The sequence below is a fragment of the Aspergillus sydowii genome (assembly GCF_001890705.1).
Source record: "Aspergillus sydowii CBS 593.65 unplaced genomic scaffold ASPSYscaffold_4, whole genome shotgun sequence".
NCBI classification, from domain to species: Eukaryota; Fungi; Ascomycota; class Eurotiomycetes; order Eurotiales; family Aspergillaceae; genus Aspergillus; species Aspergillus sydowii.
The window spans coordinates 1,840,347-1,866,950 of NW_024467862.1; the positions used below are offsets into that span (position 1 = coordinate 1,840,347).

Consider the following 26,604-nt stretch of genomic DNA (forward strand, 5'->3'; position numbering starts at 1 on the left):
AGGACACGACTAACTCAATAGAACCTTGAGTAATCGGGTCGGGGTTGGATCTAATTGGAAGATAGAATAAAATAGGGGGGGAAAAAGAAAGGAAAAAGAAAAGAAAAAGAAAACGCGAAGCAAAGTGCAGAAATTCGCGTTGTTTGCAAGAAAATATTCGCCAGTCTGAAATGAGAGCAGCTCGAGTGGAGTTGGCCACCGTCATTCACAGATCGTGAAGTTGTCCTAGCGTATCCAGGGCAACAGGAGGGGCGGAAAGGCTAAAGTCAAGTTAGTGAATACAACTTTCGCCTGACAAGTGATATGGCCCCTGAAACTCTTCTCATCAACTGGGAGAATTTAACCTCAGATACTTGATGGGAGCAAGGAGGGAGCAGCGAAGATGATGCAAGAAGCAGCGACGTCGAGATGCAAAGGCAAACGAAGTTGCATCAACAAACAGATTCCGGCACGTGACCTGACGTTTATCCGCCACTTATGCGGATGATGACGTTAGGTATTCACGTTTCCAGTCAAGTAGTTACAATGGGCCGGATAACCAAAGGTGGTTGTGGCTATAGAAGTAGTAGATTTTGGCTATAAAAAATATTACAAAACAGGCATATCCGTATAAATAAATAATAATTGCCATTCACGCTCCATTATTCAATATAAACCAAACCAAATAAAATTCACAAGAGAAATATGAATCGAGCGCCTGGGATCTCCGCATGCTTAACTTGACCCTCCAAGACGCCCAAAAACGAGCAACAGAGCAGCGACCCCTAAAACAAAGAAAGAAAAAAAAAAAAAGGCGGAAAGAGGAGACAAAGATTTATACCAAGATCACAGTGGAATCAACCGACATGATGATTGCAGTATACACACGAGATGATAATTAAGTAGGTAGTAGAAGTAGCGATGGACGACACAGACCGAGGAGGGTATCTAGGATAAGGATGAAGATGATGAGCTCGAGTTTGAGTTGAACTCCGGTGTATAATGTAGGTCTGTCGCAGTGGAGCTCGGAGATGCGCCAGTGATGCCAGCAGCACTGACAGCGACCTGCTCCTTGAGAGCTTTATACTCTGCAAGCTGGGTTTGCAATTGTTGAAGAACCTCGCCTATGGGCGCAGCGTGGTCGTTAAGCCGGTCGCCCGGCCTGAAGGGTTGCATCATGTGTCGTACGGCAAGGGTACTTATCGTAACCTATCATTGGTCAGTAACACGTATATCAAACATGAAAGTGAATTCAACGAACCTCAATACGAGTCACCTGCTGCTCAACCAGACTGACAACAGTTGAATCCGCTAGTTCCCCACCGTACTTCTTGATGATGTTGAATAGGGCCGAGTTGGGTTCCTTAAGACGCGCGTCCCCCGGGTGTTCAAGCGCTCCACAGAGTCTTTCAAGCCGAAGGGTAACTTCCCACAATCGCCAGATAAGGTCAGTTTGTATCTGGAGCTGAGAGTGTTGGCTGATAGTAGTCGGCGCGTTTTCCTCTCCGCCTGACGATTGTTCCATGCTTGTCAAGCGTCCCGACAAAGCGTGGGGGTAGATGAGATATAGAGGCTCCGGATTCTCAAGGCCCTTGAGCTTGCGCTCGCCCTGGTCTTTGATCACGAATCCCTGGCTGTTGAGTTGCTGGAGTTCGCGGCGGATATTGTCGCCCAGGTCCAGTACATAGCTCTCATCGGAGCCAGTGGAGGCAGCGCGCTCGCTGTCAGCAAATAGTTCAAGGTTACGCTGCATATCGCTCATGAAATCGGATGAAACAAATATTTGACCACCGTCTGCAACGGCTGATATTCGCGATGCACGGTTTACCATTGGTCCGAAGTAGTCCATGCGGTTGGTGACTGGATCCTTTTCGCAAACAGGTTCGCCCCAGTGCACCCCCATCCGCACTGACAATCCTCGGAATATGATGTTGTTCTCCATATCGTAGTTGACACGGCACTGAGTTTGCTCGAGAATTTCCATCGGCCATTCAGCTTCAAGGAGCTGGGTTTGACAGTTGAAGCACCAAAGCAAAGCAGCTGTGGTCGTTGAAAATGCGACCATGAAAGCATCACCTTCAGTTTTGACCTCATAACCGCCGATTATGCCGAGTTGACGACGAAGGATATCATTATGGATCTGAATAGCCGAGCGCATTGCGTCAGGACACGTCTCCCAGAGACCCGTTGACTGTTTGATATCGGTGAAAATGATGGCCAGTTCCCCAATTGGAGCATCAACGAAGTCAAAACGCGCCAGCCTGGAATCCCAGGTGGTTTTATCACGCGGCTTCTTGGGGCGTTTTGGACTGGGGAGGAGGGGATCTTCAGCTTGGTTCAAGCTACCCAGACTAGGCAGTCCGCGCGCGCGTCTCTCGCGCTTCTTCAAGTCGCTGACTCCAAGAATCATGACCATGAGCTTATTAGTAGCTCCAAATGACAGAGCCAAATCCCGTATCTTCTGAGCTGCAACCATCAGGTTCCCCCTCTCAGCTCTAGTCACATCGACAACGAGGTCTGAAGTGACATAGTCCCACAGTTCCTTCGAGGCCAGAATGACCATTTCATCTTGCTCAGTCAGGGTGACATGTACTGTATGTGGTGCAGCGATGACCGCAGGCATCAGATTAAAGTGTCCGAATGACCGAGAAACAGGAAGATAATCATTAAGTTTCCCGTTGCGAGATACGAATCCGCCAACAGCACGAATTCTCGCGCGTTCCCCTGCTTCGGCTGGGTCGTGGTTCCTAGTCAGGTACCTCATACTACCATCAGACTTCACAAGTATGGCCTGAACATCACCAATATTAGCTGCGTAGAGGTCCATATTATTCAGATACAGCACTGTGGCGACACCACCAGACTGGAGGTCTTCCTTGCAGAGCCGAACTCTTTTCTGGCCAGACAAATCGTCTTGATACTGTCGGACATCTTGGTCGATGGACTTGTAGCAGGCGAAAGCCATGTTCCTGTTGAGAGTGAGGAATGTTCGCCTGAACGCGTCCAGCGGAGTTTCTTGCTCGTTGGGCCGTAGACGCTTAAGTTCCGCTGAGAATGTGTGAAGGAAATTCTCATGGAGGAACTTCGCAACTCTGGAACCCCCAGTGGAGCTTAGTTGCCCATCGAACATTCCGACCACGGTTTCAATATTATCTGGCCTCAATCGCGGCACGATCATATCAATGATGGAAAGGTGTTCGCTCCGGCCCAGGAAATCCGCCATACCATAAGCGAGCGTGCCAGCCAGGGAAGCAGATGTTCGTACACGTCTGTCCTCATTCTCTTCAGGAATTGTAGACGTTGTGAGAGTAACGTCCATTAAACCAAGCACTCGAAGGTGGGTGAGTGAATTGAAATCCGTCAGATCTGTGCCTGTAGAGGTTGGTTGTTGGGAACCCAAGGAGGACACGTTTGGCTTGATCTCCAAACGTTTGTTTCCGGAAAAGTTCAGATACTTCAGATTTCGGTTCCAGTTCCAGTTCCAGTCGTAAGGCCAGTTCGAAACGTTATACTTCAAGGAGTTGCTTCCAACGTCAAGAATCGCGAGTTTGCTGACCTTGCACAATTCCGCCGGCAAAACTTGGAATTTGTTCGCATTTATATTAAGTATCTTCAGGTTGCTCCCTTCCTCAAGGTCGTCTGAAGGAAGCGAAGTTAACTCGTTACCCGACAGATATAGCTCAGAAATCAAAGGCCAGCGCCTTAAGAGCCCAGGTGGGATCTCAGTCAGGACATTATACGAGAGATTAACCACTCGCAATTCGGGAATGAATGAGAGTTCACGGAAGATATCATCCTCGAGACGGTTATCGGCCAGATACAAGTGCTTAAGTGAGCCACCAAACGTAGTCGCAATATGTTGGGAGAAGTTGGAATCTTTCCTCGATGAAGGGCTTCCTTCTGTGAATTTGGAAGCAGTCGATACCTTTCGTCCCTGGCTAACAGAGGACGCCACTGATGTCTTCCGGTAGCCTCCACCGTTAGGGGAGCTACCACTGTTCAAGTTACTTCCTCCGGATGCCTCGCTAGGACGGCGACTTTCCTGTTCTTCTATCGGGCCAAGTTCGTCGAGATTTGGCGTCATTGTACCACCTGGGGTCGCCGCGGGGGTAGGAGTAGCAGTGGCTTCACCAGGAAGTTGAGGTATGGGACCACCATGCTTGGGGAAACTATCGAGCACGTTTGATGAGACGTTAAGGGTCTCCAATTTCAAACAATACCAAAGTTCTTGAGGCAACCGTTGCAAATTGCACTCCCTCAGATTGAGGTACTTGAGTTCAGTCAAGCACCCGATAGTTGTAGGAAGTGCTGATAGTGGGTTTTTGGCCATGCTGAAATGTTCAAGTCTTCGCAACTTGCCAATATGAGACGACATTGACATAAAGTGGTTTTTGTCCAAAATCAGTTTCGTAAGATTGGGTATAAATTCGAACATAGTATCCCGAAATTGAACTAGCTTCGCCGAAGCTATGTTGAGGGATGTAAGCGTTTGCATGGGCCCGTCGATATCGAACTGTGTCACAGGGCAATGATCCATTAGGAAAGTCCGCAATTTGGGAAACGATCCCTTGAACTTTGAGACCGCGTTGTGGCCAATAAATAGCTGTTCTAGGCGCGGGAGAAGAGACAGGTTGTCAATATTCGCGATGTCATTGAACCGGGCGTCGATCTCCTTAAGGTTGATAAGGTCCTGGATAGATTCTCCGAACGGGCCAGTGAAGCCATTATTCGTCATCCACAGTCTCTCGAGACTTGTCAAATTACCGATATCTGGAAGCGCAGTGATGCTGTTGAAGCTTATATCGAGATCCACCAAGCTCTTCAGGTTGCACAGAAACTCGGGGAAAACCTGGAAGTTGTTGGAGGAGATATTCAAGCTTCGTAGATATTGGAAGTTGCCAAAGTAGCTCGGCAGCTCTGTTAATCTGTTATTGGCGAGCTTGATACTAACGAGACCTTGTAACCTGTCAAGGTTCGCATGCTCCAGCTCTTCGAGAAAATTGTTCGATACATCCAGGTACGTCAGCCGACTGGCAAGGCTGAAGCTTGGGGGTAATCGCACAGCCTCGCTGCCGATAAACTTGATCTCGCGCAAATTGATGCAGCCTTGGATAAAGTCTCTTGGAACATCCAAAGCCAAGTTCCGAGAAAGATTAAGTGATATGATTTCGGACGCCTTCTTGTAAAGAGCAATGGGGATGGTGACGAGACTCCGTCCTTGTAGATCCACGTGGCTGAATTTCTGGTTCTTGCTAAAACCGGGTTCCCCTTCCAGGCTACTATAGCCACTGAGCTTTGTGGGAAGGAATGTAAAGCGAAGGATATAGCTGTGGTCCTCCCGACCAAGCTCTTCAATCCTATCCTTGCGTGTATACCCGATCTGTTCCAATAATTTCTTCTGCATGAGGATGGGTCGTTCGGTGGGATCGAGTTGGCGTGAGATGTCATTCTTGCGCATCACTATCTCGTAATTATTTAAATGGTCGGTCAAGAAGGACTTCTTGCCCAGCGACAAAAGCACATCGGCGACTGTGGCATGTAAGCCGGTCGAAAGTGTAGCAAACGTTCCATCAATACGGAACACCCGGATGAAATATGGGACACCGCCAGCATCGCTCCTAGTAAGGACAGCATCGTAGGCTTTCTTGGGAAGTTTTGCCGTCAGCTCATCTTTCTGTTTTTTGACATGCCAGCTCTCCGGCGCATCCCAATGGTTGACACCCAACTGATCTCCGACGCTTTTTTCATCAGGCCGAGCTGGCTTGCCGTCATTAACTTTAGCTCCTTCGTTGGAATGCAGGTCCTTGATAATGCCATCCATATGTTCAAGATCAGTATCCAGGCTGTATACACCAGGCCCTGGCGCCGGTTGTACGTCTTTCCCAACTGGAGTTTCATTCCCCGGCACTCGACGATTTCGTCGCATTCCGCTGGCGATACCCAGCTTGCCGTCTCTTTTTCGCTCAGGTTCTCCCAGATCGGCATGCCTGGAAGGTGCTCCGCCCTCCAGGCTGTCATTCCGATTCCGTTGGGGGGAATTGTGTCGCGGGGGCCTCGATTGGCCCTTGCCGTCATGCGGTCCTTTCGAACCAGGGAAATGCTTAATGTTGGGCCGTCGAAATTTCCCAAAAAATGTCCGCTTAGATGAAGAGCCGCCGCCGGGAGAGCCTTGACCTGGCTCCCTCGCGTAGACACTCTGAATGCTCGGTGTGGGGCTCGTTGAGCGACCAGCAAGGTTGGTCGAGGAATTAGCTGCGCTGGTGTCTCGGGATGGGCGTAATCCAACAGAGAAGTCATCCCGCCCTGTTGCGGGACGATCGCGGTACCCAGCAAGGTCGCCGGCAGGAGATGCTTTCTCTTCCTTGCTTCGTGAATGTCTATGACCGCTGAAATGTCTGCGGCCTGTATTAGGTGCACCTTGCGAACCGTTTCGGTAGCGATCAGACCCTATGGGCGCTTCACGGACAGGGGCTTCCCCAAGTTTTGGAATATCCTAGAATAGGTTAATTATATTATACGCCCGCAAGACCTGTTGACTTACATTGAACCTCTGGTACTCCCAGGGCGTTATTTCGCTCGAAGGGAGTGGGGTGTGAGGCCGAGGATGTGCTTGGCCCTCATCCTGAGAATCGGAGGCCGGCCTCGATCCCTCTGAGTCGGCTCTTGAACGAGCCTTGAAGTGGTCAAGGGATGACGGTTTGGCCCCCGAATTCTGATATCTATCATAATCGGGATTATAATCTTCACCGAAAATCCCCTGTAGTTTTTTCTTCCGGAAAAGCCCACTTGCGCTAGACCCAGACCCCCGACTACTAATGGTCGTAGCACTTGCAACGGATGGCCGCCTATTGTCACCATTATAATCATATTCCGGGGGTTCGCTGGCATAGGTGCGGCCAGTACTAGGGCGGAAAGTCGCTGTGGCAGGCGATGCCTCATGTTCGGAGTAATCGTGGAAAAAGGTACCCTGGGCGTCGCTAGAGGCGGTTTTTGGGGAGTATGAAAGGCTTGACTGAGGATCATGTTGGAAATAATCGGGGTAATTGGTATTGATCTGCGGGCCGGGATTGTTCGTTTGTGGAGGGCCGGGTTCGTCGCCTCCAAGGACGGCCAATGCTTTCCTATGGCTTCCAAAACCCGGATTTTTGCGCTGTTCTGTAGGGGACTGGTCGGGGGATCCCCAGGAAAACATCGACGTATATAAATCATTCGGGGCTCCTAACGAAGGCGGTCTCAAAGACCGGGGTTCGAACCTGAACATGGTCAGTTAGAGCAGAGATTCCGGTACCCTCCTTGCGGTATCTCCAACAGAAACAGCAAGCCAACCGCGCATATGCAGGATCTCCCAAGGGGGCGACCTTACCTATCACCGTCATCGTCCTTTGAATGCGGAGAGACGCCACGAGTTCCAGGCACGATGCGACCATAACGGCGACCATCCCGGATCGTTTCTTGCGACAGTCCGCTGTTTTTTCCAGAGCTTTCCGAGCTGTGCCTTCCTTCAGGCTGATCCCCGCCTGGAAACGCCATTTTCCGACAGAAATCGGTCGTCTCGCAGCTCGAACCCGCGGGCTTGACGGGGGACACTTGGAGGAATGGTTAGAAATTCGCCGCCGGTAACACCATCAAAAAATTCCCTTTTCCAGTGTAGTCCAAGGGCAGCACGATCGTCGATGAATAGGTTTGATCGCGGGGGGAAATACTGATCGTGGCGAGTTGGGCGGCGAGCGGCGGGAGATTGGATGCGTCGGAGGGTGAAACAGCGAAGTTAAAATAGGCGGTCGTACGAGGATACGTGGGCAGTGCAGTAAGCGACTCTGAGAGGTGCTATATAAATAGCTAGGAATGTGAGTTGGATGAGAGGAAGTCGCTATGTTAATGCTTGGAGGCGGCTCGTATTTATCGTCGGGCGCGGCAATGCTTCAGGTCCTGGAGGGAGAGCGGCAGCGAACAGGAAACGCCATCGCACGATTGGAGGCAAGGGTCCATGTGCGCATGGCATAAACCAACAGAAGGACGGGCGGGGCGAGGGCTGGCCCGAGAGTGATGCAAGTGGTGAGGAAAGGCGTGAATGGGCGGGAGGAGGGGAGCTGCAGGATGACAATCGGATAGTGAGCACTGAACACTGAGCAGTGACTGTGCTGGAGGTGAGGCTCTGACCTCCCGTCGCGCTAGGCCCAATCAAGCAGCTCCGGCTTTGCCTGCGTTTCATCGACAGGAGACAGACGGGGGACTGACTGTGCGAGTCAGGTGGATCATACGCTGATCACGCTGTGCAGGCGGGTTTCTACTTTCGCAATTTGCATCTACATTGTCTATATAGCCAGGCCCTGCTTCGTGATCCGGGGATGGTCTGGGGAGAGCTTCGGGCAGCGACGGATGGATTACTGGTCGGATGACATAATGCACTTTCGGGGCCGTTCCCTGGTCCGTGTCCATGTCTGTGCTGAAGCCGGACTTCTTTGTATGTGATTCGTACTCCAGCAAAAACGAGTCTTCTTTTCTTTTTCTATCCACGTTTATGGCTCTGTCTCTCGACTGTCTCTCGGAGTTTCAAGTCGAATTCAGCCGAGGTTGGACCTGGAAACACTCGACGCCGTGTAATATCCAGCATCGACCTAATGACTCTATATCAAACCTGGGATGTCTCAAAGCTAGTATCGAAAAGTACTGTCTTCCCAGTTTGAGCGATCCCAATTCTCTTGGGACCTAATGTCTCTTTTGATTGAGAAGACCAATATGCTAGGTCCCCGCCATCAATCCTCCCTTCAACCCCCTGTTTCTACGTCCTGTTCCCGGTCATGGCTTTCGTTCACTAAGTCAATGCATGTCTAAAATAAGGGAATACTTGGCCATGAAGACACAAGTAGTAAGCTCGTGGGGCTGTCCTCTCCCATTGCCCCGTTTCGACGATTGCGGGGGTTAACAAAATCAGCGTCAGGTCGTACCGGTGGCCGCCCCATACTAAGTATTGTTGGCATAGAAACAGATTGAAAGACGGCCAGATAAGCACTAGTGTTTTTATGGCCGAACAGTTTCTCGATAGATTAGAGCCGGACTAATAGCTTATCGAAATATCACTCGGCATAGAAACCATTGGCGGTATTAGCCGTCTTTCTATATTGCATTGAAATGCCAACAAGTATAACCGAATTATATTTGTTTCTCACCGGGTTAGATAAAATCAGCAAACAACATATCGCCAACCCTGAACTATCAAACTATAAGTACAAACAGAAGCTATGAAGCGAGGGAAACTTGTTTGGCGTTTCTTAATGATATAAACTTGGAAAATACAGTAACAAATAACTAACTGAGCTCTCGAGATGCTCGTCAATCAAACCCATCTACAAGACCCAAGACACAATAAAAGAAATATAGACACCATCTCATACACAATGAATCACTTCTTCCAGCACTCAAAACCCATGAAGTCTATCCATTCTCCTCTCTAATCTTCCAACACGGCGATTTACCAGGCTACCTCCAAGTCCAAGCCCCATTCTACCCCCGCCTAGCCCTAGTCTCTGTTGATGGCAATTGGAACAGCCATGGTTATTGCAACACCCCTGTCCCTGGGCCTGTTCCTGATGATGTTTTCCCTTCATTGCGTTACTCGCCATATTCGCCATGACTGCTCCGGCGACCGCACCGCCAATGGTGCCTAGCGTGCCGTGATCAGATTTCTTGCCAACTTGATGCCCGACGTATGAACCCTAGAGGTATAGTTGTTAGTATTTGGATGACGGATAAAAGAGAATAGCTAGCTACATACACCTGCACCGCCGACAACTGTAGAACCTAGACCTTTTTCACCTTCGGCGTTATTAACGTTGGCTAGGTTGTTGGGATCGGCCCATGGTTGTTGCTGGTAGGCCACTGGGGTTTGTTCGTAGCTAGGAGGGCCGGTGTTGTTGTTCCATTGCTGTTGGATAAAGAAGCTAGGTCAGATTCCCAGTGGGAAACCAAGGCGACGGCTAGCATGTCTTACCTGGGTAGGGTTGTACTCAGGGCACTGCATTGTACTGAAATTACGGGTCTCCTCGCCATATAAGTGAGCGGGGACGCTTTCGCCGTAATATTCGCGGTTGGCCATTGCAGAAATTTTACAGAGCAGTGTCTGAATGATTGATATACCGTGCAGCTTGAGAGAGTATGACGGAGTGGCTTTTGTTGTATGAAGCGGATGAGGAATGTTGATGATTTTTCAGTGACCGGGAGGATTGACGGGAGAGACATATATAGGTGAGTTTCAGGTACTTCATTAATCGTGGCTCAGCCCAACTTCAAGGCTGAGCTGCGTATCTCCAGCTGAGGCTTCCAGTTTTCCCGATTAGGAAATCCAGAGTGCCAAGAGGGATTTGCGGTGGCAGCTCAGCACATCATCTGCAGGGCGGATACGCCCGTCACCCGCGTCGACAGAGTTTGGTACGGACGGGCGTGAGAAGTCGAGACTTTGTCAATATTGTGGCTATGGTGTGAGCTTTACTGCCACAATGATGTCAATCCAAGCATATCCTGTCTGGATTGCGCTTCCGTCAACGGCAAAACCAACCGTTTAATCGCGAAATATGCATCCATCAGGGGTATAGATTAACTATAGCAGCGACAAGTTCACGGAGGTTCTTGCCGGTTAGCCTGGCCAGCAATGAGTTGAGTTCAAAGTGCCAATCAAGATGAAGCTGGTCGTTTGGCTGTGCCCTGCAGCCTTAGGGTTGGCAACGCTTGGAGCCGGATCTATAAAAGAGCAGAAAGTCCCGTAGAGACTCCACGAAAAAGACGCTGGAAGACATCACCTCATCAATTAGTACCGTCTTGCATGAAGACACATCTAAGGAGAATGCCTTATCTTAATCATGTTCATAGCGCATCATACGTGGTAGCGTTCATTATACTACAGTATCATCCAAATCTAGCTTGCCTTTTGAGCATGCTTTTCAACCAACTCCATCAATCGATCTGAAATATCAGCTGCAAACCCAGGATCATTCACATCCCTTGTATCCGACACAATCTTTACCTCGGATTCATCCAACCCAGCCACCAAAGACCCAAAGAGGGCCCCATCAGCGTGCCCATCCTCAAACACCTTTCCCTTGGTCGAGATACTACTGACGCCTCCCTGGGGAATCCAAACCTCCACCATCCCGGGATCGCTCGCAAACCGTTTAATCTTATCAACAATAAACGATGCAATCTGGTTACTCTCCTCCCGGTTCGTCCTCATCAGCGTCACACTCGGATTATGCACAAACAGCTTCCTTTCCTTATACTTCGGCGGGACTGTATCCATCGGTCCGAAGTTAACCATGTCCGTCGCGCCGACAGATATGATATTGGGGATTCCCCGGCGCAGCCCCTTCTCCAACCTATCCTCTTCACAGCTCATTTCCCCGCCTGCAACCAGGTCGCAGATTTCCGTCGTCGTAATGTCGAGGATTGCATCGAGCTGTCCTTCCTCGACCAGCCGCTCCATGGCCTTCCCGCCGTGCCCGGTCGCGTGGAAGACGTAGATTTCCACTGCGTCAGGGTGCTTCTCCTCTAGATGAGCCCGGATCTGATCAACACAAGGCGTCGTTACACCGAACATGGTAATCCCGATGCGTGTTTTCCTCTTCTTCGTCCCCTGCAGGCTGGCATCCTCTTGATGATGACGCTGGATCAGACGGTGCTGATACGCAGACGCCATGCCAAAGATCGCCCCCGCGGCATTCTCCAAGACATCACGAAGCAGCCGGTTCGACCCGGCGATATCCACAACCGAGTACATGAGCGTGATATCGCATTCACCGACAACAGGGCCCGTGTTGCCCGATGCAACAGTGCTGACGATTAACTTGGGCAGACCGATTGGTGCGGCATCCCTCATGACCGACGAAATCAGACTCGTCCCTCCACTCCCGCCTGTGCCCACGATGCCATGGATTTCTTCTGTCGTCGACAGCAGCTCGGCGACAGCGCGAGTCGCGCAGTCGGATAGGAACTTGATTGCCTCGCCCCTGGGCAGTTCCCATGGTTCCTTCGTTGGCCTTTTGTTGGGGGGGCCGTATTTGGCGATCAGCTCGGGCTGGGTTATTGTGATTGCATCGTCAGTTGTTGGGCGACAGCCGCAGTCGATCAGGGTGGTCTGTATAGGTTGGGAAACACGGAGGGCTGCTTGGTGGAGCTGGTCGTGCAAATAGAGAGTTTCGGAGCGCTTGGTGTCCAACGTGCCGAGAAGGATGATATGCGGCATGGTTTCGACCTTAGATCTATAATTATCGATAAATAAGTATCGTGCTGGATGGGATTAATTGAGCTGGATGTTGAGACGATGCGGGGCTGCTGATGCACGATGATTTCATCTTTCCGACGAGCGAACTCTCCTCGTTTCCTTCACACATCACATACAGTACATACAACGTACAAATCGTTAGATAAACCCAGCCCGATTCTTTGCAACGAAAATGGCACCACCAACCAACCGCGATGAGATTCTCGCCAACCTGCGCCGCCAAATCTCAGAGGGCAAACCCATCGTTGGCGCTGGAGCCGGTACCTACCCTCTCTCCCCACTAACCAATCATCCATTCACTACCACCACCACCACCACGAACGCCAACGCTAACGACTCCCAGGAATCGGTCTTTCCGCCAAATCCGTCGAAGCCGGCGGCGGCGACCTAATCATAATCTACAACAGCGGACGGTTCCGCATGGCCGGACACGGCAGTCTCGCCGGCCTAATGCCATACAGCAACGCTAACGAAGTCGTCGTGGAGATGGCATCCGAAGTGCTCCCCGTCGTACAGAACACGCCCGTGATCGCGGGAGTCTGCGGCACCGATCCATTCAAGGACATGCCGCGGTTCCTGGTCCAGCTCCGGGACTTGGGGTTCGCGGGCGTGCAGAATTTCCCCACGGTGGGGCTGATTGATGGGCAGTTCCGGGCGAATCTCGAGGAGACGGGGATGGGGTTTGCGAAGGAGGTTGAGATGATTAGGGCTGCGGCGGGGATGGGGCTGGTGACGACGCCGTATGTGTTTAATGTTGGGGAGGCGGAGGCGATGGCGCGTGCTGGGGCGGATGTGCTTGTTGCGCATATGGGGCTGACGACGAGTGGGACGATTGGGGCGAAGAGTGGGAAGGGGCTTGAGGAGTGTGTCGAGGAGATTCGGGCTATAAGGGATGCGGCTGTGAGGATTCGCGAGGATGTCATTGTGCTCTGCCATGGGGGGCCGATTGCGAAGCCGGAGGACGCGAGGTTTATGCTTGAGCGGGTGAAGGGGCTGCATGGGTTCTTTGGGGCCAGTTCAATGGAGAGACTGCCTGTTGAAGTTGCTATTAGAGATACGACGAAGGAGTTCAAGGGGATTGCCACGGGGGAAAACTGAGTATACATCACAGAGCCAGAATTTAAGCTTAATTAAAAAGCGCTGATCATTCTCCAACCACAACACTAGGGAATACCTTGGGATTCACCCACAACTACGGGGTAAAGTGGACAACTCGGTTACTTCGCATATTGATGATCTCAGAGTAACAGTAATTTCCCTAGCAATGAAGATTCAGTATAATTTGATTCTAGACCGAATATGGCTATACAGTACGATGATATATACAAAGGAAATAGCGTCACCGATTCTCCTCACTCCACTGAAACTTGTGGTTCACGCGAATCTGCATGGGGTCCGAGTCATTCTCAGACCCCACGCTCTCATTCGTCACCAGCACATCATCATACTTCCTCAGACTACTCCCCCTGCCCACATCAGTCGTAAGGTAGATCTCGTCGTCCTCCGGCCGGAATCGGCCCCGTTTGCCATTCGCCGAGCGGTACGCAGACCGATTCGCAGAGTCCGCGATACTATCCGGGTCCATCCCCGGCATAGCGGGCTTGCTGTTTGAGCGAGAGCCACGCGCAAGGTGCGAGCTGAATAGACCGAGCTTGGGGATGCGGCGGAGGAGAGGGCGCAGGGTGGGCAGACAGGCGCTGACAATACCGATGCACGGCTCGACGTTGGACCAGATCATGGCGTCGCCAATGACCCAGGTGATATCGACGGAGCTCTTCATTTTAGTGATTGTGTAGATGCGGACGATTGTTGCGACGCAGACGCTGTACCTCCAGTGTTAGTCAAGACTATTCCAAAGTGGCTGACTAGCAGTCAAATCGTGGTGGTGGTGTAAGGACTTACAATCCTCCCAGCAGGAAGATACCGCAGATGGCGAATTTCTGGGGCCGCGGCATTTGCAGTTTCCACACGACTGGGATCGGGACGCAGAGGATCATCACGTCGGTGAACAGGTTTGCGACGCCGTTCCAGAGGTAGAAGTTGTATAGGTTGATCCGGCAATGACCGCCACTCAAAGGATCAACCCACTGCGTCCAGAAGAAGGAGGTCGGGACACAGGCGAGCGAGATGGTGGTCGACACCGAGATCGTGTACCCGATGGAGAGGAATGCGCAGACGTAGATGCTGTAGGTGAAGCGGAAGATGCGGTGGTAGAGGAGGAGCACGGAGATCTTGACCATTGGAACAGTCGTGGCGTAGAGGATGACATAGGAGAAGATGATCTATTCTTTTGCTCGTATCTTGGTCATGAACGGAGGAGATCGATGGCTTGTCTTACCTTCATGCTCTGCACGACGTCGTCTGGTTCCACCACCCAGATATGCTTTCCTATGCCATATGCGCCGCCTGGAATATTGTTAGAACTTGTTGTCCCGGTGGCATGGTTTGGCTTGTACCTAGTATGCAGCAGACCCCTGTCCCATATGCGAAAGCCTAATCACGCCACCGTCAGCACTATAAGTTCGTATTTTCTGTACAGAGTCGCATACCAGAGCCACCAGAAGCGACCAATCGTCGTATTCTAGAGTCGCACTGCGGTTCGCCGTCCGGGCCCAGAAGCGCAGGCCGACGAAGACCGTGGCAATGGCCATGACGGCCGCGACAATGCCATCATTCTGGGCAATGCGGTCTTCGCTCAGGTCCAAGCCCACCGGCGGCTCTCCAATAACAGCACTCGACATCGAGTCGACTACCAGCGCATGGTCTTGCTGGTTGGGTGAGTAGGGCCGTTCCTGAGAAGAAACGAAAGAGAAAGACGGGTACGAAAGAGCGGAATTGAGCGAGAGACAATTTTTTTTTACTACCGCGTGTCTGGATGCTTACATACTGTTTAATTTATCTGACTATTTTTACATCTGGGGCCGTTTTGAGGGGGCAAGCAGGAAGAATGGGGAGACGCTGCGGCCAGCCGTTATGCCGCCAGAGATGCCTGGACTGCGGGCTTGGATGCTTCAGCCCTGGCATTAATTTATCTCGCCTTGACTGGATGCAAGTCAGCCAATCGCAGCATATCAACTGGTCCAAATCAGTCTTAGGGCACTGGGCAGCTTCGCTTAGTCGCTCGAGTCCCGGTCTGGTCTCTGCAGTGGGAGCTCTCCACTCTGCTAGTGTCGCCTGTCGCCTGTCTCAGCATCGCACCAGCCGTGCCCCAAGCCCACCACCAACGCCCCTGGGCGGGCCCGTTAATTTATTGTTCACATTTCACGGATCTCTTCTCCTTTACCGCCCTGCGAGCTGCTTCCTATTCTTGTCAGGTTCCTTTAGGCTAACGACTTCCGGAATAGCAGCGACGAAGCCCAGGCTTCTGTGGACGGGAGTCTGCGTTGTGTACCGTTTTTTCGCCCGGAGATACTAACGCTCTTGGTGCGATTGCGTATGTTCGTCTTTGGATTTCACCATTCAGTAACTAATATAAGTGAGGTATCCCCTTCTACGAACTGTTCCGTGCTCACTCTCGAGGTTCGAGCGGACAAACGGACGGCAGGCAGTGCGCAGGCCCACCCCCAGCGGGTTGTATCTACTTCCTACTCTGTCCAGAACATCGACAGGAAGTATATGCCGATGATCCACCTGCTTCGCTGTATCCGCAGCGCCGTGAATTCAAGGTTGGCCAAGGTTGACAGGCTGACAGCAGCTAAATCTAGACCAGGGAATTCGCCAAGGCGGCGCTGCGGTGGGACGGGCTAGATAGAACCAAGGCATGATCAGTCGACAATAGATTGACATTGCACGCCACTTTGTAGGTAGGACAAGACATTTGGGTAAACCTCGGTGACTTGTGGTCGGGAGCTTCGAAATCGCGTGCTACCAAAACAAAATATGCATTCCAGTATCCAGCAGGCCTGTCCAATATATACATAGCAGCCTCGGCCCACGTGGTATTCCCAGTGTTTAATATCGCTTAATTAATATACCAGATTACGCTGCAAGCAGTAATATTTTAGTTGGCGCTTGGAAGCTTATCCATCAGTAAGTAGTCCGGTAAGGTGTTTGGCAGCGCAACAATCCTGCAATCTCACCGTCTCGCCGGTGGGTCTATAGCGATCCGTTGATCAACCGCGATAAAACGTTCGCTGTCTCTGGACAGACCGCAGCCTGGATGTGTACAGAGGACTAACTGGAGCAAGCAATCCTGCATGAGCATCTTGGGTCTATGCAGCAACGCAAACCCGTTGGACCTCTAATAGCATCCGATGTGATCTGTTTGCTGGTCTTTCTGACCGGTCTTATTTGACTAACGAACAGGAAGGGTTCCAAGGAAAACCCTCTCAAGAAGACCAATAGCCGGAGCCGTTTATCATGGCATTGCTGAATTCTAGTTGTCAGGAATCATCTCCACACTCCCATCACATCCAGTCGTTGAATCGCCCATGAATGGTCGCTGATCAATGCGCCAGGGGATGGGCCCATGTCCATATTCAAGAAGGAATCTCAATATAGTAATTGCTGGGCGTGCTGGAATGAGCGAGGGCTAGCACTCATGCCTACATCGCCGTTATTATACTTTAACACCCAGTAGTGATGCTGAGGTGACCAACACGGCTTAATTCCGCCTCCAGCATCCGTGCAAGCCCGTCCTTCTTGATATGATTGGAGCTATGTCATTGCTTCTCGTCAGCCAGTAGCTAAGTCAATAGTTGATCTCTGTGAGTTGAAAACATAGGGGGCTGCAGATTGTACATCTGGGGGTGTTTTGGTGTTGTATATGAGCTCAGGTACCATGTTTAACAATGAGTATTGTGAAATTCGTTCGCTTTCTGGAGACGAACTAGCTGCGGTATCAACTGTAGTTAGCCTGCACTCATGTAGAGATACACGCTCTTTGAACGTTTTGGTGAAGGGTGCCGTCTTATCACCGCCTGCAGGCCTTGATACCAATCTCTTGGTTACTCTTCAGCACCTGTCTATCACTGGAGGAGAAAAATACCATACCAGCTCATCAGGAGATTTAATGTTTGAACGAGGAGCTATATGCGTGTGGTATTGAGGTCTGGTCTACCAATTCTGCGGCTAAGATGCTGAGTTTTTGATATTCGAAATTGCTCCGGGGGATACACACAGTGTTCCCATTATCCCTAATCCTGTTTGACTTCAGTACATAACAGTAAACAACGCGGCTTCCCAAACAAGTCGGGCGTCTTCATCGCACCTCTCCATAATAGGTATCCTAAATCGGCTCCCTGGCAAGAAAGGTGCATCTTTCCAAATGCAGGAAGTAGGCGATGTGCCTTCCTAATAGAGAATCGCTCCTTCCTCGCTGGGAGACCCATGAGTACTAGGCCACCTAGTGTACTAAGTATTGTTGTTGAAGGAGCGAGGGAGTATAGGAATTCTTATCTGTTCACTAGAACTCTTCAAGAACAACCATCATTACCGGAAGCATTCTATCATCAATATTTGAAGAAACATGTTTATGAAGTCTTTCTTTTCCAAAAGGATAAGACTGAGTGCTGTACGCGCTTACGAACTATAAATGCAGTACATCATTCTGTAATTGGCCGGACCTAGTCATTCAGGCGATGTAGCCAATTTTGTCCTTGAGCAGGTCCATTCTATCAGGAAAATTGCTGATATGGCTGTCTTGTTTCTTCAGCCGCACTTAACTAACACAATCCCTCCATCGTTCTCCCCCTCTACCTATTGTCGGTAGGCTGCCGAATTTATCTGAAATGAATAAAACCTCTGCTGAAGTTGTGCTCTGCGTGATCGGCTTTATTGGAATCTGAGGCATCCATGGCCGCGCCAGAGCCGATGGATCAACAGCACTTCTGCTCGAGGCGCTGGATCCTCCAGGTACAGACTCTGTTCTAATCAGTACATTCACCGGGCTCAAGCCCCTTGATTACATCCTGCGTCTACTCATCCTATTCTGGTGGTAGATGCTCAATGATTCATATCCAGGCACCTCAGCCATAAGCCTCTACTTCCTTGCACAGCCTTTACCGTGAATCGTCATTGTTTACTTGGGGCAACCGGTTTTATTTGGGCCACTGTGTATATCATATCATCAGCGATTGTTAGGTACGGAACACCAACAGCCACCCTGGGGCGCTCTTCCACAATTCAGCCCCGAGCTTATGTGATTCTATTACCTGTTCTCTCCCTTGGACACGGTATTTCGGCGTTGTTAATGTTGTTACCCTCCTCGCTAACATCAAACCTCCCGTTCGCAAGCAATACCTTCAAGCAACATGCAATTGTTTGGAATGTATACTCCTTTTGGTGCCCGCAACTCTATTTCTTCTTCGTCTTATCCTATAGCAAATACTATCACGATCTGTTCTCGGCGCAGCCACTCCAAGCCCTATTGGCAAAGGAGCTACAACCACAAGTACCCACCTCTATGCAGCCCGAGTAACCAGGCTAATAACCTTCCTTCTGAGCTCCGCAATGCACCTGTTCACTGTGGGCATAACCTTATCCACCATCCTATGCCCCCCGCTATATTCAAATCAGCCTACACTAACCAACCAACCTAGCCTTGCATCCATCTTCTTCCCTCCGTTGACAAGCGACCCATGAAAGACCCTGACAACCGGCGATGGCGCTCGTGGGCTCTTACTATGGGATCAGGCAGCGGGGTACGCGAGCCCCTCTGGTTATAATGAAGTTGGAATTGCGGTGTGCTGCTCGTGCAGTTCTTGAAGTTGGTACAGAGCACAACTCCGAATCGAACATCGGCGTCAACGACGGTTTCGGCCTCTCTTTTCTTGTCTCTGTGGATACTCGGTGTTTGGAATTATTGTTGTTTTTCTTTGTGCCGAGACCGGGGAGTGCGAGCTTGGCAGGGAGTTGGGTGAGGGACGAGATCCTGTTTGGGGGGAACTGTTGGGGTGAGACCGAGTGTGAGGATGGACCCTTGCGGGGTGTGCGGCGGGGTGTGGGGAAGAAGGGAAGTTGGATGATCAAAGGGAAGGGAAGTAAGTGAGAGGGAATGGCCCGGATACTGAAAGCTGCCTCAGAATAGAAGCGTCTCCTTATAACTAAAGTGCCTGTTATAGTGTAGTAGTTCTATGGCTATACAGAACTTGAACTTAACGAAGTTAGGGCTATCGGGCCTCTCCCGACTAGTCAGTTACCAAGCTGTTGTAAGTTGTAACCATGCAACTGCCCCAACTAATACGTGATGTGAATGAGACGAAATTGGGGTAAACTTGGCCGTTACGGAGTAAACTGTTTATGTGGTTCAGTCGCCGTGTCTCTGGGCTGTCCAAGTGTCCAGAACTTCAGACCTTGACATCGTCGGCACTTGACTTCGGTCTAGGATTTTAGATAGACCTCCCAAAAGAGCTCCGGAATGGCTCGATCCGGCCCCCACGCTCCGAAATCAGGCGGTTAAATACAACTTGCTAAGGTTGGAATTAATCCGCTTGATTTACACCCCGGAAATACCTAATTAATATACGGAATACATTTCACGCTGATGTTAAATGGAGACAGCGGTGAACGACGTAGGGCTGCAATTAATATATCCGGCAGGCCTTGTCATTGGCGGAGAATTTCAATTCCGGTGATACACTAGGAGTAGCTTTTGCTAAGGAGCTTGGTGGAGCCTTAATTTAACCGCAGAATCTGAAGTTCTCATTCCGTATAACCATTGGCTGTATTATACCACATTAGGTATCCCGAGTTCCATTCCCCCACATACCGAATCGACTCGACTCGACTCGATCAACTCAACTCAACTCAGCGCACCTGCTCCTCATGCTTCGATGTTTCCTTCTCTCCCTCCGGACGCTCAGCAGCGTCAGCGGTCCTCTCAACGTCCTTCCGCGCAACGGCCTGCTCATGGAGATTTCCGCCGAATAGCGCGTCCATGTCTTCCAATGACCGACCCTTGGTCTCCTTGACGATAAGGAGCACCCAGACACCCATGGCGAAACAGAACACACCGAACATAATGAACGTGCGCCATCCGATGTTGCTGATGGCTGCGGGCGTGAACTTGGTCACGACGAAGTTGAAGAGCCATTGCGTGGCAGATCCCATCCCGACACCGTAGGAGCGCAGGCGCGTCGGGAAGATTTCTGAAATGTAGACCCAGGGAATGGGGCCCCAGGAGGCGGAGTATCTGTTGAAGAAAGTTAGCTTTGCTCTTTCGATTATGGCTGTATTTTTTTGTCACGTACCCGATAACGTAGAGGTAGACCATGACAATCATGGCAATTGACGCTGAGGAGATATTACCGTTTGCCTCAGGGTCGGGGGGGTAAGAGACAAGAACACCGCCTAGAACGAACATCATTGCGGCCATCCAGATGCCGCCGGTCACAAGAGACCACTTGCGGCCAATTCTGTCAATACCGATCAGGAGGAAAATGCCCGTTGCGACCACTTTAACGACACCATAGATACCGGTTGTAAACAGACTGGTGTCTGTAGCAGCCACACCGATTGTTTGGAAGAGCTGGGGAGCGTAGTACCCGATCGAATTTGTTCCGCTGAACTGCTGCCAGAACATCATGATAAAGGCGTTGAGGAAACGGAGTCTGTTTCCCGGGAGAAGACACTCGCGCCAGGTGAGACCCTCGGTAGACTGGAGCTCTTCTTCGATAGAGGCGCGGATCTCGGATAGTTCCTGCTGGACCTCTTCACTATCTGGGTGATTATTCCTAGTGAATGCTAGGGAAGCGGTGGCCTCGTCGTAACGTCCCTGCTTCATGAGCCAACGGGGTGACTCCTTCAGGAACCAGAGGCCGACGAACATCATCCCGCTAGGAACGAGCTGGAATCCAACAGGGATACGCCACTGCCTCGTAGATGAGGGGATGTTGCGGTCCACTCCGTAGCAGAGCCAGTATGAGACTGTGACACCGATGACCAGGAACTCTTGGAACAGTCCGGCAATGCGTCCGCGCACGTTGGGAGGACAGTTCTCTGAGACGTAGACAGGGGTGATGGCGGACATGCCTCCGATGCCGAACCCGGCAATCACTCGTCCGCCGTAGATGTAGGCGATTGTTCCCTTGCCGCCTGTTTGCACGGCGGCTCCGACCATGAAGATGACAGAGAGAACGAGGAGCGAGTTGCGGCGACCATATTTGTCGTTGGCGAAAGCGGCTGCGATGGCGCCGAAGAAACACCCGGCTGTTAAAAGGGCGACGACATTCGATGAGATATTCGCGTTCTCACTGCTGGCAAACCCGGTGCTGCCTGTGGGGATGTTGAAGTCCTTTTTGAAGCTGTCTAGGGCTAGCACGCTGCCCATTACCCCGGTATCATAACCTTGTCACCGGTTAGTATATTTGCACAACTGATATTTAGTTTTGCAGGTTTGCAAGCGTCTTACCAAACAGAAAGGAGCCCATGTACGCTACAGCACTGAGCATGTACACGCGCGAGTTCTTGAAGAAAGACGACCCCATGATGAATAGACTGCCCCGTCCTGAACAAAAAGCAGAATGCAATGATGGGTAAAAGTCCAAACAGAAAAGGAGGCACCGCAATCCCAACAGCAAGCGCTCCGTTCAAGGCTTTATACCTAGGGCCTGGCAGGTTACACCTATGCCCATCCATCCACCCGGTCGGCAATTGATCCTCTCCAGATAGGGACTCAATATGCCGATCTCACGCTCGGATAAACCGCATCCACCAATTGGCAGCGTCAACTTAATCCGGAGAGACCCGTCAACTGTTAACAGGATCGTGGAGGTGGGCCGGTTCCAGGGGCCAATGCGACGCCCATGGGGATTGCGCCGGCCACTTGAATGCCCGTTTTACCGAGCCAAGTGGGCCGAAACTCACGTTGTCGGCGGGGACTCTGCCCTCGGCGACTCAAGAGACTCGGCTGCAAGCTTGTTCTCCCCGGTAAAGTACCCCGGCATCCTCTGCCCTTGTGACTGGCGTGGTGCTGTTTGCTGGACTGGCTGGTGCGCTGAATGTACGCCTGTGGGATGCCACATGAGAGGCTCTCCACTTAGAAATCACCCCCGGCCGTTCCAAAGAGCTTTTGAATAAGGTTTGAGCAGACAGGAAATTCAATTGCCGCTGCTGGATCTGCCCACATTCCACAATTGATGTTGCCACAACTCCCCGCGGACTCTTTCCGGGGTCGGCGGAAAGCGGAAAGCAGCCGGCTTTTTTTATTCCAGTACTTCAACTGGACTATCCTCTCCGACTATTATAGAATGGGCACTATGTTGGCCTGAAACAACTGCGCGGTGTGTTTATTGATGACCAGGAATTTTCAACCAGTTCAGCATCTATTGTCACTGCAATGCCGAGACAGCTCTTCATGTACCGGACAGTGTGAACGGACTTGAATCGGGTATACGGCAAACGTCTTGCCAAGGGCTCTATAGCCGTAGTTCCACCCTCTATCCTGGTCGTAGGAACTGAGGGCAATAATGTCCTATCCGGCTGGTTCGAGTAAGTAATGCCATGGGTAGCGGGCAGCCTTCATTTGGCGAATAGCCGGATTGGTCCTCATTGCTATTGCAGGGCAGCAGTCACGCTCAAATGCCAGGTACTTTGAGACAGCCTCTTTGTGTCCACAGCCCTGACTGAATTTCAGCGACTTCGGTGTCGCTGTCAAGTCTACAGTGCATCTACCTTTCGCAGTTGCGATGGCTAGATATTAAAACGCCAACAAACAGTCCATGGTAGGTAGCGGGTTCAGTTACCTTTCAAGTGCCATAAACCGGAGTGACAACATAGGACCTTTGCTTGCAGGGACTCAGGTTGACAGAGCCGGGCTGTCTGGGACATAGGTAGATAGCCCTGAAGGGCGGCTTTCTGGCGGAAGTGCATTTCTTCCAATATCCTCTGGCCAGACCGTCTGTATGTGTCCAACTTTGCCCTCCACAGGTCAGCCAATACAACAGATCGATGCCGCTGGCACCAAGGTCGTACAACTTCCCTCTAAACATGGTCGACATACCGCCTTATATCCATATTTGCTGTACTTTCCATGCCTAATGCTTTACCCGTTAGCGGAAATTATTCGATGGCTAACCTTATGCAAACCCCACCTAATCCCCTGTTGTTGCTGGTGTTGTGCCCGCTTGAAAATTTTGCAGGCTCCGTCTTGATCATACGAGCAAAGTGCAACAGAGTACGGGTCAAAGCATACCTGGGTAGCCTCCAGAGACTATCTGACTGTCATATAAAAGGCGAGCAACATCGGCACCGGCGTCTGCACATTGAGTGTCATGTGTCATAATGCCCAGTGCACTTTGCTGTAGGTGGCTTACGCTGCTGAGCATTGGCTGCGCTGACCGCTTCTAAATAGCTTGGGATCCGTTGCATCTATCTGCGTTGGTCACATTACAGAAGAATGAAAATAAAGTGGCAGGAGAGGGGACCTTAATCTTAATAAGGTTTGTGTATCATCCCTGTGATACAATCATCATTCAATCGGCATTGTTTCCTTGCATCGCACATGGCATCATGGAATTCTCGAGATCACCACGCGGGCTCAGCAATGCGGAAGAAACAACCACGTCAGATCTGGAGAGGGGGACTGATCACGGTGGGCCCAACAGCTGATGCGCCGCCCGTTCTGGCCAGTAATGGGCCGCCATCTCACCACCAGCCACCGCTCGTGACTTTTGTGGGGACGCCCAAGATCCGCCCGATCGGGGAAAGTCAACAATGAGCTTCACTGCGGCCTGATCCAGACTCTTGAATCTGGTGGCTGGACGAATCTGCTCGTCTTTGCCTTTGACATCAGCCGCCTCTGTTTGCTCGCTTTAAATAGCTTGCTCAGGCTTTTTTCGCCCGGAGCCATGTCCCCTTGCAAACCCGTTTCCGGTCGCTCGACTCGCGCCTTCCTCCTCTGTGACCGGCTGCGGACGTTGTTGCATCTTGGATGCTGAACACTCAACAACCCCCCCCCCAGGTCCTCCGGAAATCAGATCTTGACAGGATCTCCTATCCTCGAGCTCCCCTAGTTTCTGTGGCTTTCACTTGTTATTCTTGATTGATAATTCGTACATACATTACTTTTGACTGCTCTTGTGTTTCACGGCATTCCAGCCTTCCTTCATCATGAAGTTTCGTCTCAATGGCCCGGCGGCCATTGGTCTACTTTCATGCTTGACCTTGGCTTCAGCTCAAACATACACAGACTGCAATCCGCTGGAACAATGTAAGAGCCCCGCTCCCACACTATCAGTGAGTAGCACTAATCTCTTGAAGCCTGCCCTGCAAATCCCGCACTAGGAACCTCGATCAACATCGACTTCACCAAGGGCTCTTCCGATGAGTTTACCGAAATCATGGCCCCAACATACGGTAACGACGGGGCAGCCTTTACCGTAGCCAAGCAAGGCGATGCTCCGCTGCTCCAGTCCAACTGGTATATCATGTTCGGACATGTCGAGTTCGTGATCAAGGCTGCGCCGGGAGTGGGCATCGTTAGTAGTGCAGTCCTGCAGTCAGATGACCTGGATGAGATTGACTGGGAATGGCTGGGAGGCAACAATCAATATGTCCAATCAAATTACTTCGGAAAGGGCAATACCGACACGTACAACCGCGCAGCTACCCATGACAATCCAGGAAACCACGATGACTTCCACACTTATACCATCGACTGGACGAATTCACACATTGTGTGGCAGATTGACGGCAAAACCGTTCGCGTACTCACTCCAGACTCTGCAGAGTCGAATCAATACCCTCAGACGCCCATGATGGTCAGGATTGGTGTCTGGGCTGGTGGTGATCCCAACAATGCCGAGGGGACAATCCGTATGTCTTTTCTCCAGCTACTGCCGAGCGTACCTTGCTAACCAACAATTAGAATGGGCGGGTGGCAAGACCGATTATACTGCTGGTCCCTTCACAATGTACCTGAAGTCTCTCAAAGTGACCGACTATTCGACCGGCAACTCTTATAAATACGGCGATAACAGCGGATCATGGGAGTCAATTGAAGCAAATGGTGGCGAGGTCAATGGCAACAGTGCTGCACAAACTATGACGGATGTTGGCCCGGGACCTTCAATAACCGCAACAGCTGACAGCGGTCCGATTCCGTTTGAGGGAACTCACCGTCAGACCACCAGTTATACCCCGCCAAATGTATTTCCCTGGGTTCCAAACCCAAGCAGCGATGGTGGCTCGCGTGATTCTCCCTCCACAGATTTGCCAGGTGACTGGCAATTTGCTGGCTCCGGACATGTGCAGCCGCCCAGTCGATCCTCTATGAGTGAGCATTGCCTACAATCCCGTTTTATACCCTCGTCGAACTTCTTGCTAAAGCGATGTCTCTTCACAACACAGTATACACCCCCGTCTACATCTGTCTCGCCTCACTCCTGGTCGGGTTCGTCCTCCCCTTCCGGCCCTGAGCTCCCACTGCCAGCTCATCAATCGGTCCTCTACGAAACAGAGTAAGCAGTAAAATCCAACGCAGCGACTGCAGAATTTGGGCGGAGTTTGACCGGTCGAGACCAGGACTACATTGATAGCTCATATATCGCACCGACCACCAATGCCGCGATATCCATATGTGATGCGCGCTTGGCTTTTGGTGCTGTATCTGTGTTTATCAGTAGCTTTCTTGTCACTGTCTGATTCCGACCGGTCTACAAAGCACTGAAATTAAAGTTCAAAGCGCGCACCTGCGGTTGAACTACCACTACCATATGAGATACGCGACCAACATTCACGAAGGCATGACTTTTCTTACGGCGCTGGCTTGTCATATAGATCGTCCTTTTATTTCCTTTCGATTCCTATGGCTTGTTCCCGCTACCTGTTGGGGATTCTTGAATGGGTCAGAGCCAGAACCAGATGGCAGCAACGCATTCCCCACTCAGTGCACCGGAACCTACTTCTCCCTGTACTATATCCATCTTCTTCCGAGACTATCTATAGATTCCTAGTTATCTAGTTGCATTAATTGGCGTTGCATGAGGTCGAAAGTTGGGACGTTGAAGGCTTTTGTTTCGTTTATGTGGTTTACCTAATTCTGCACTCAACCCTCACTTGACGAAACTACGATTATTGATAGCGAATTCATCATCTTTACGTCGCTGTTGGCTCTCTGGGTGTCATGATCAGCGGTTCTCTGAGTCCCTCGTGGGCTTACAGCCCAGCGTATTGGTAGCAGTATGTATCTCATCGAGTGCACCAATGTTAAGCATTAACATGTGCATACTTTCGTAACCTCCGGTCTAGAGATAGTACAGATAGCCAGTTCGGCTGCTTAAAATAGTAGCAACGTCTAGGAAAGTTGACTGGTTTTCTATTTGGAGATTGATCTAGACCCAGATTACCCTACGGGGTGGGTTAATGATGCTGTCGTACGCTGCACAAGTGCATCGGGGAGTATACGGAAACCG

At 51.0% G+C, this 26,604-nt stretch overlaps 7 protein-coding genes across 7 annotated transcripts; 2 read left to right on the forward strand and 5 right to left on the reverse strand.

Annotated features, from left to right (window-relative positions):
• Positions 1 to 927: 927 nt before the first annotated feature.
• On the reverse strand, positions 928 to 7,509 carry acyA (adenylate cyclase acyA; the record flags this gene model as incomplete). The annotated part of the gene is made up of 4 exons (XM_040841847.1): positions 928 to 1,188; positions 1,241 to 6,472; positions 6,521 to 7,232; positions 7,343 to 7,509. The coding sequence occupies 4 exons, from the start codon at positions 7,507 to 7,509 to the stop codon at positions 928 to 930; spliced, it is 6,372 nt and encodes a 2,123-aa protein (XP_040703805.1).
• Positions 7,510 to 9,045: 1,536 nt separating this feature from the next.
• On the reverse strand, positions 9,046 to 10,483 carry ASPSYDRAFT_917016 (uncharacterized protein). The gene is made up of 3 exons (XM_040852535.1): positions 9,971 to 10,483; positions 9,755 to 9,904; positions 9,046 to 9,695 (listed from the first exon to the last, which is right to left on the reverse strand). Exons 1-3 carry the CDS (start codon positions 10,073 to 10,075, stop codon positions 9,399 to 9,401), a joined length of 552 nt encoding a protein of 183 aa, XP_040703806.1. The 5' UTR covers positions 10,076 to 10,483; the 3' UTR covers positions 9,046 to 9,398.
• Positions 10,484 to 10,852: 369 nt separating this feature from the next.
• ASPSYDRAFT_44402 (Tm-1-like ATP-binding domain-containing protein) lies at positions 10,853 to 12,492 on the reverse strand. The gene has a single exon (XM_040846846.1). It carries the CDS (start codon positions 12,212 to 12,214, stop codon positions 10,892 to 10,894), a length of 1,323 nt encoding a protein of 440 aa, XP_040703807.1. The 5' UTR covers positions 12,215 to 12,492; the 3' UTR covers positions 10,853 to 10,891.
• On the forward strand, positions 12,321 to 13,472 carry ASPSYDRAFT_917328 (TIM-barrel enzyme family protein). Its single transcript, XM_040852538.1, has 2 exons — positions 12,321 to 12,513; positions 12,597 to 13,472. The coding sequence occupies exons 1-2, from the start codon at positions 12,426 to 12,428 to the stop codon at positions 13,349 to 13,351; spliced, it is 843 nt and encodes a 280-aa protein (XP_040703808.1). The 5' UTR covers positions 12,321 to 12,425; the 3' UTR covers positions 13,352 to 13,472.
• Positions 13,473 to 13,475: 3 nt separating this feature from the next.
• On the reverse strand, positions 13,476 to 15,132 carry ASPSYDRAFT_916888 (putative integral membrane protein Pth11-like). Its single transcript, XM_040852530.1, has 5 exons — positions 14,803 to 15,132; positions 14,710 to 14,746; positions 14,592 to 14,659; positions 14,156 to 14,535; positions 13,476 to 14,076 (listed from the first exon to the last, which is right to left on the reverse strand). The coding sequence occupies exons 1-5, from the start codon at positions 14,992 to 14,994 to the stop codon at positions 13,593 to 13,595; spliced, it is 1,161 nt and encodes a 386-aa protein (XP_040703809.1). The 5' UTR covers positions 14,995 to 15,132; the 3' UTR covers positions 13,476 to 13,592.
• Positions 15,133 to 19,999: 4,867 nt separating this feature from the next.
• On the reverse strand, positions 20,000 to 21,678 carry ASPSYDRAFT_30822 (sugar porter family MFS transporter; the record flags this gene model as incomplete). The annotated part of the gene is made up of 3 exons (XM_040844817.1): positions 20,000 to 20,384; positions 20,443 to 21,538; positions 21,603 to 21,678. The coding sequence occupies 3 exons, from the start codon at positions 21,676 to 21,678 to the stop codon at positions 20,000 to 20,002; spliced, it is 1,557 nt and encodes a 518-aa protein (XP_040703810.1).
• Positions 21,679 to 24,301: 2,623 nt separating this feature from the next.
• ASPSYDRAFT_149087 (glycoside hydrolase family 16 protein) lies at positions 24,302 to 25,608 on the forward strand (the record flags this gene model as incomplete). Its single annotated transcript, XM_040841864.1, has 4 exons — positions 24,302 to 24,401; positions 24,452 to 25,006; positions 25,059 to 25,466; positions 25,541 to 25,608. 4 exons carry the CDS (start codon positions 24,302 to 24,304, stop codon positions 25,606 to 25,608), a joined length of 1,131 nt encoding a protein of 376 aa, XP_040703811.1.
• Between the last annotated feature and the right edge of the window lie 996 nt (positions 25,609 to 26,604).